The sequence below is a fragment of the Emys orbicularis genome, chromosome 1 (genome assembly GCF_028017835.1).
Source record: "Emys orbicularis isolate rEmyOrb1 chromosome 1, rEmyOrb1.hap1, whole genome shotgun sequence".
NCBI lineage: Eukaryota > Metazoa > Chordata > Testudines > Emydidae > Emys > Emys orbicularis.
Genome location: NC_088683.1, coordinates 141,294,256 through 141,302,622, shown reverse-complemented (window position 1 = coordinate 141,302,622; position 8,367 = coordinate 141,294,256). Strand labels below are relative to the sequence as shown.

At 37.9% G+C, this 8,367-nt stretch overlaps 1 protein-coding gene across 1 annotated transcript; it reads left to right on the top strand.

The window, feature by feature from the left end:
- Window positions 1–3,614: 3,614 nt before the first annotated feature.
- Window positions 3,615–7,696, top strand: FGF23 (fibroblast growth factor 23). The gene is made up of 3 exons (XM_065415983.1): window positions 3,615–3,837; window positions 5,788–5,891; window positions 7,271–7,696. Exons 1-3 carry the CDS (start codon window positions 3,615–3,617, stop codon window positions 7,694–7,696), a joined length of 753 nt encoding a protein of 250 aa, XP_065272055.1.
- Window positions 7,697–8,367: the final 671 nt, after the last annotated feature.

Here is an 8,367-nt window from a genome sequence, read left to right as displayed (position 1 = left end):
TGGGAAAAAAGAAAAGATAAGGAAATGGGGGGGGGGGGGGGGTGGATTTTAAGTAGTAATTTTGTTATTCCAGTAAATATTTAAATTAACTAGCAATATATTAGGCCAGCCCTCTTATTGGACTAATCACAAAACAATAGAGGAAACATGATCCTGTGCTTAAGACATTAGCCTGGGTCTCAGAGGATTTTGTTTCAATTCCAGTTTTTGTTACAGACTTCCTGGGTGACCTTGGGCAAGTCGTTTAATCTCTTTGTGCTTTAGCTCCCCATCTGCAAAACTGTGGTAATAATACTTTAGTCTCTCTTGTCTATTTAGGCTGTAAACTCTTCAAGAAAGGGACTGTTCCTTACTGTGTCTGCACATAGTGCCTAGCACAATGGGGCCTACATCTCAGCTGGGGCCCCTAAATGCTACCTTCATCCAAAGAAATATAACAACAATGCTGAAATTCAGAAGCTGTTGGAATTTTTTGTTCTCAAACTCAGTTAATTTTTTTTCTTCCCCAAAAAAACATCAAGATCTATCCCTTTCCCTTTACAAGACTCTATAGCTCAGTGTCTCTATACTGTGGTGATTCATTTCTCTTTCTTTCTCACCTCTGCCAAACACACCAAAACTACCTAGAGAGCTCAAATAGTCATAGAAACTGACATACAAAAGTTCAATGTGTTGGACAAGCAAGTAAATTACCAACATACAAAGTAACAAGTGGTTCAAGCTGGAAGAAACAAAAAAGGGAATAAACTGTTTAAAAAAAAAAAAAAAACACTCCAAACTTACACTCCAATTTTTAAAACAAAAAAAAATTGTTTTAAAAAGCAAAAACCTTAAAAAGCAAAATCCACACTAACAATATGACAGAAGAGACTTTAAACAAATTTGCTTTAGCCTTGGAGTTTAAACAAACACAGCTAAGCAAAATCAGGAACGAGCTGACCCTATGGAAACCTTTCTAAAGTGGCAAGGGTTAAGCACGGAGCACAGAGAGAATGGGATCTCTGATGATATTCACTGAGATGGAGCATGGACAGTCGCTCTTAAAAAATGTAGTTTCATTTGAATTAAAGCTAATATACCAAGAGAGACTTGATGTTTAGGTGGATACCAAGAATATATAGTAAATACTGAAAAAAGTTTTATGAAGGTTATAAATTTTCATGCTTTGGGATATGAGTCAATCTCTAACTAGTAGGGGTTAGGAGAAAATTTTCCAGGGCATAGGCTATCCCACGTTTGCTTATTACAGGGTTTCTTGCACTTTCCTCTGAAGCTTCTGGTGCTATATCCTTCCCCAAATAGCGGTCTGGACTAGATATGCCATGGGTTGGATCGTGTATGATAATTTTTATGTTCCAAATATCCGACTGAAATAAGGGAGTTGAGATTTTTTCCCCTCACTGTACAGCTTTAAAAATGGATAAATCCCTTTAATATAGCTTTAATTAAAATGATTTAGTTAAAATTGTAGTTAGAGAGAGAATATAAATCCTTACAGTCATTATACCATACCACTTTCTAGTATAAAGTACTATGAGCTAGATCTTCACGCGGTATAAACCAGTCCAGCTCCACTGATGGCACTGAAATGTTGCTGGTTTACACCAATTTAGGTTCTTGCCCTTTAGGCCACATTTACACAGGTGTGTATCCAGTGATGTCAATCTAGATTTACACAGGTGTAACAGAGAAGAATTTGGCAGAGTTGTGCTAATTCAAACAATTATTGAACAGGAAAAGAACAGGTCAGATTCTGTTGTTAGTTACACTGGTATAAATCTAGGATTAACCTCCTTACTTTGATGGCACTACTCCAGATTTCCTTAAGAAAATTAAGAATTTGGTGCATCACGTTTAAAGGTATACTGTCAATTTAATACTGTTTTTCTGAAAATATTGTGCCTACTATTGTTAAAAGTAAAACCTCTGATTTCTATAAGTGAAATACATTATTCTATTTTTCATTAATTCTTCAGATTATTTTGTGTATTTGGAAGCAATTTTTGCATAGTCCAGTTTCAGAGATTCACAGTCAGTTTCTCCTACCCTGTTTGTGTGGGATTTTCAAACAGCAAAAGAAGACAGAAAAATGTTTTGTTTCTTTTTAAATAGGAAATTTTGACTAAAACCACAAAAACTGGCAGGACAGCTGAGCAGCATTTGTCACATCTGAAACTATTTTTAATTAGAGCTGGGTGAATAATGGATTTTTTAGGTTTGTTGGTAATTTTGAAAAGTCAAACACAATTGTTATTTTGGGTTGAATGGACCATTTCTACAAAACAAGCATTCTGTTTTTATTTCAAACATTTTTTAAAAATGTTAACAAAAAATTAAAGGAAATTTGGAAATGAAAAGTCATTTCAAACAAATAAATTGAAACATTTTGTTTCAAAATGTCAAAATAATATTTCAATTATTCTGAAATTGTTTGGTTTGGAAACTATGTGGCAAAATAATCACATGAATTTGCCATATGTTCATCACTGACTGCATTTTTTACTGAAAAACATTTCAGCCAAAAAAATTCTCCCAGCTCTACTTTTATTTCTTTTTTCATATACTAGGTTTTACCTTGACAGCATCCTTTACATGTCTTTTAAAACATGCTTGCTATATTTACAGTACTACAAAATGCTCACAGGTTAACTATTTCAGATTCACAAAGGTTATTCCGGTTAGTAGACCTAGAATCTGTGAAGTGAGTGCTACCTAGATGCACAGAGCAGGAATAGACTACCAGAGTCTCTCTCCAATAGTTTTATAAAAAGTTTCCAGCTACTTAACCACTTTAAAAGCAAATCATTTAAGTGACTCAAAGTGAAGAACTCAAACAGGAAAAAATAAAAAGGAGAGCTAATGTCACCGGGCTTGATTTGCCCCCCACTTAGTGCAGTTACATCAGTGTGACTTTCATGGAGTTACACCAACATGAAAGGAAAATCAGGCCCATGCATTTGCAAAATAAGCTTTTAATGGATTTGGACACCAATTATGGGTCTGATCCTACAGAAGTGCAGAGTGCTCTTGACTTTCTTTGACTTGAATGGGAGTTGAAGGCACTTAGCCCCTCCAGGGAGGTACTCTGCACTTTTATAGGATCAGGCCCTAATTCAGAAACACAGGAAAAATAAATCTGGAGGAAAAAATGAAAAAATTCAATTTAAAATCTAATGGATTTTTCCCAAAACAATTTCTGTACAGTACAATGGGCTGGGTTTTTTTATTATTATTTATTTATTGGTAGGGGAGTAGAAAGCTTTCAGAGGTCAGAGTTTTGCAGATGACATTATTTGAAGGCATGATTAGTTTTTGAGAGCTGTCTTTAGAAACCTTACATTCCCTCCAGAGATCCTACGTGCATTCCTTTTCCCTGGGTCTTTGAGGTCTCAGGACACTCCTAAAAATGTTGCTTTGACAAAACCAAGGATGTGGACAAGTTTTTCCTGTGTGATGTCATTCAGCTGTCCTTTATAAGCCGCTGCAAAAAAGTAGGGAACCCATCTGAGGATTCATACTCCAAATATACGCAGAGAAGGCAAAGAGAGACACACACAGGAGTGAGAAAGTATCAAGTTTCAGATAGCTGCACTAGCCACTAAGGAAGGAGCACCATGTCACAGCCCAGTCAGTGCAGCCGCTTGGACTTCATGCTGATTCTGCTATGCAGCTTCAAGGCTATTGCTGCCTTTCCCAACTTCTCTCCACTGCTGAATCCCAGCTGGGGAAACACAGACAGCCTGATGCACCTGTACACATCTACTGAGAAGAACAGCTTCCATCTGCAAATCAACCCTGATGGTTATGTTGATGGCACACCTCACCAATCCATTTACAGTAAGTAGTGTACTAGTCACACAGCCGCCTCCCAAACAGGGGAAAGAGCTCAAGACTTCTTATTGTACAGGGTCTAACTCAGGTTAGACGGGGAAACAGATAACTATCAGCAAGAGACTGAAAGTACACCGAGTTAATATTAAGACCATATGCTGGACATGTATTCAGACAATGATAGCAAGGATTAATGTAATGGTTGCATTGCCCCCAAGTGACAAATAGAATTTAGTTTAAATCTTTTTGTTTAAAAATAGTTAAAGCGGTTTAAAAAATGTAAACTACATGATATTTAATAGTAATAATGTACTACAGATCCTAGTACCTGTAGCGCTCTGCAGTCAAAAACCATCAGCAGCATCTTCTCTCCAAGATATATCATTAATTTACTCTGCAGGAGTCCAAATTTAAGTCAGATGGTGGCATGTTCAGTGAAGCCACTTATGCTTCTAAGGACCATATTTTTCAAAGAAAAGCACATTGAGTAAATGGATGCAAACTGGTTGTGCCCACAAAACCTGCACTGGTGGACACAGAAGGAGAATTGCATCTATGCAACTGCCTGCCTAACTGCTCATTTGCAAGGGCATCTATGGTTCCTTTCTCTCAAAATTTGCTCAAGAGACAAGTTTTAGAAGTGGGCATCTAATGTGTGTGTGTGTGTGTGTGTGTGTGTGTGTGTGTGTGTGTGTGTGTGTGTATAAAGCACACTTTTGCATATAAAATAGGTAGTTGCACATGCAACTGCAAATTAAATAATGGGAACTTGAAAATGGCCAGATGGTGATTGGTGAGCAGTTAAGTCATTTGAGTTTGCCTTATTGAGTTCAATGGTATTACTCGTGTAAATAACTGCTCCGGTGGGACTAAAAGATTCACAATTTGGCCCAAGGAGATCTATTTTTCTTGCACAATACGGCTACACTTCTTTGGTTGTTGAAAGGTTAGCCCTAATACCATAGCTTGTAGAAACCAAAGCACTTCATTCAGGTGTCTTTAATGCTATTTTAAAAGTGCTCTGCCCATTTCAAAACAAACTCTGATCTTCTAGGAATATTGAAGATTGTTTAACATATTATTAACCCATTGCAATTCTACTAATCAAGAATGAAAATCTTCCTATGGACAGGGAGTATCAGGGGGGATGTGTAAGAAAGAGAAAAATTTGTTTTCCGTTTATATAAAAAGTACTGAGTATTAAATTATGACTGTTTTGATCAAACCAGGAAGCAGAATGATTGTATGTTATTAACTCAGGACTTGTTGATTAAAGCAGACACAAAAGGGCCTGCATCCCCTCTCTGTTATGCCAGTTTTACATTGATATTATTCCATAAACTTCAGTTAGTTACATGGCCATAATACTTGTGCAACCAAGTGGAGAATAAGCCCCAATAAAATTACACACTTTGATAATCTTTTGATAACAAAATTCACCTGTAGCAATGAGGTGAGCAGGATGGAAAGTGACAGTAAATATTCAGGGTGCTGCAGTATCGCTAAGATATCATGATCTCCCCTGGGGTGAAGTGCAAGATGTAAAAATTAACTTTGCACCTGTGTTGTGTGCATTCAGCCAATGAATCCCATTGCAACTACACTTTCCTTGTTATCATGGCATAAAAGCATGCTGCATGCTCCAGAGAGAGAGAGAGAGAGAGAGAGAGTGTCTTAAGCAAGGATTTCCCACTAAGGGTAAATGCTGAACAGCTGAAATCCAGATATACAGTGGAATTTGCTCAGAAAAAGGGTTCAAGAAATATTTACAAAGGTAAAGCCAAAACAAAAAATGTTCTGTGTATTGGGCTTACATTTTTAAAGAATAAGAGGATACTTAGCAAAACTGTAGTTAAACTCCAATCACAAGAAGTGGACGCAAAGAAACTGTCAGATAAATTAATATTAAAAGGATCACCTATGCCCCATTTAAGACATCTTCATTTTTCTAAACAGGTGCCCTAATGATCAAATCTGAGCATGCTGGCTATGTGGTGATAACTGGTGTAAAGAGCGGGCGCTACCTATGTATGGACGTTAAAGGAAATATCTTTGGATCGGTGAGTGCTCCTAACTTTACTAAGACTAAAGTGAAATGCAGAGCAGGTCTCTTATTATTATAGGGCCAGCTCCTCAGCTGTTATAAAGTTGCATATCTCAAGTCAATGGAGCTATGCAGATGTACAGCAGTTAAGGACCTGGCCCTCGGTTTAGGTTAAACTTGCTCCTTTTAGTCAGTTATATTGAGCTTCATTCTACCACACTGGTGCAAGTGAGATCTCCACAAAAGCCACGGGTGTTACAGTGGAGTAAGCAAGGTCAGAATTAAGTCAATAGTGATCGGCCGGAATTTTTGCTGTCTGCAGTCCAGGCTGGGAAGTGGCTCCGACATGAGAGCCTTCATAAAGATAGTAAAATATTTATCTGACATTCCTCTTGTATCTCAGAGTTCCTGAGAGGTTTTCAGCAAAGATCTTTATTCAAATAAAACTAAGTTGTTACCTAGTCTCAATCAGAGACTGGTGAGAGATAAGGGTCGGATCCTGCAATGCACTGAATACATCCTAGAAGGAACCAAGCACCTCAGCTCCCACGAGAGTCAATGAGAGCTGTTCAAAACTTTACAGGTGGCCCTCCGCATCTTGCAGGATAGGGCCTTCAGAATAGCGCAGGGTGCAATTTTTTATTTTATTTTATTTTATTTTGACAAAAAGGTGCAGATTCAATTGACCCAAACGTTTTACGAATTCAGGTCAAATTGTTTTTTGAGGTTTTATTGGAAGGGGGGGATTTTTTTTTAAAATCAAAATGTTTGATTTTGACATTTTCTAAATTAAATGTTTAAATTTGAAGCACCTTTTTCATTTTGAATTTTACTGGTTTTATTTTTTATTTTTTTTAAAAAAGGTTAAAAACGATTTTTAAAAACTTTTCAGTTCACCGAAAAACTTGAAAAAAAAAGTGTTTTGTGTTGACCCCATATCATATTTTCTCTGACTTTTTAATTCAGCCATCAAACTGAAAAATCAGTTACAGACACTCCCCGACTTACGCAAGGGTTCCGTTCCGGAACTCCTTGCGTAACTCGAATTTTGCGTAAGTTGGAAACGTATACCCGACCATTACGCAAAAAACCCAACAAAACACACACACCCATTTCTAGCTTACGGAACTTTTTCCGTAAGTGTGGATTTGCGTAAGTCAGATTTGCGTAACCCGGAGGATGTCTGTATTTGCACAGCTCTCCCTAAGGCACTTGTCAAAACTGAAAGGTCCAATCCTGTACTCCTTTCTCTCACAAAATGGCTGGTTCAAGCCAGTGGGACTATTCCCATGACTAATGGCTGCAGGATCTGGCCCATCGCCTTTGCATTTTGTATTGACACTTATTAACAATTAAATCCTTCTATTAATGATTGTTCTATTTTTGTTTCCTAAGCATTACTTCAGTCAAGAGGACTGCATATTTAAACAAAGAACACTAGAAAATGGATACGATGTGTACCAATCTCCCAAGTACAACTTTCTGGTCAGCCTGGGCAGGGCTAAACAAGCTTTCTTCCCTGGTATGAATCCACCACCGTACTCCCAGTTTTTGCCCAGGAGAAATGAAATCCCTCTGATCCGATTCAACACACCTGAACCCCACAGGCACACTAGAAATGCAGACATTGATCCCCTCCAGATTTTGATCCCACAGGGAGAAGCCTTTGACATAGGACCTCAGAGGTTGCAGACTCACTTTGCTCACCTGCCTAGAGAACCCATGAGAATCAATCCAAATGATGTGGTCAACCCAGATGACCCACTCGCCATGATGGATGTCAGAAGAAATGGAAGTCCGCGCTTTTACAATACAAGATAGCCAGGGCCACGCCTCTGCAGCGAGGAGACACGGGTGAATATGTTAGAGAGAGAGAACTGGCTAGAACTCTAAAATCTTTTATATTCAACATCTAACTTTCACAAGGCCTGTTAGAAACCTGAAAAGCATTTGAACTCAAGCTTTGTTCTTCTAGATGACGTTACAGGAACATGGAATTGTATGTTATTTTACAGGTGGAGCTTTATTTTACTTGAAATAAGCTGCATTTGCAAGGCATTAACACCAAACATTTTAGGGTCTTGACTCTCCTCTAGCTTACATTAGAGTTATTCCACTGAAGGCTGAGTCATTGACGTTATGCTACTGAAGTGGCTGAGAGGAGAATCGGGTCCTAGAATGTTTAGAACTCTAATGTAGGCAGGGAAGTTTGCTTCTGACCTTCTCTTCAAACTTTAGGTCAGGAGGCTGCACAAGCACAGCCGTCTAAATTAGTGATTGTGTATTATACAGAAAACTTTATTATGTACAAGATTAGAGCCTGAGTCTCCTCTCATACCAGTGAGAATCCAGAGTAACTCTGTTAAAGGAGTTACATTGGTGTAAAAGTACAGTAAATGATAGGAGAATTTGGTCCTAATAACTGACATACTAGTAGGGATACAATAAGAACTGGCTCAAACTAAACCCAAACTGAAATTACTTTGAGGTTT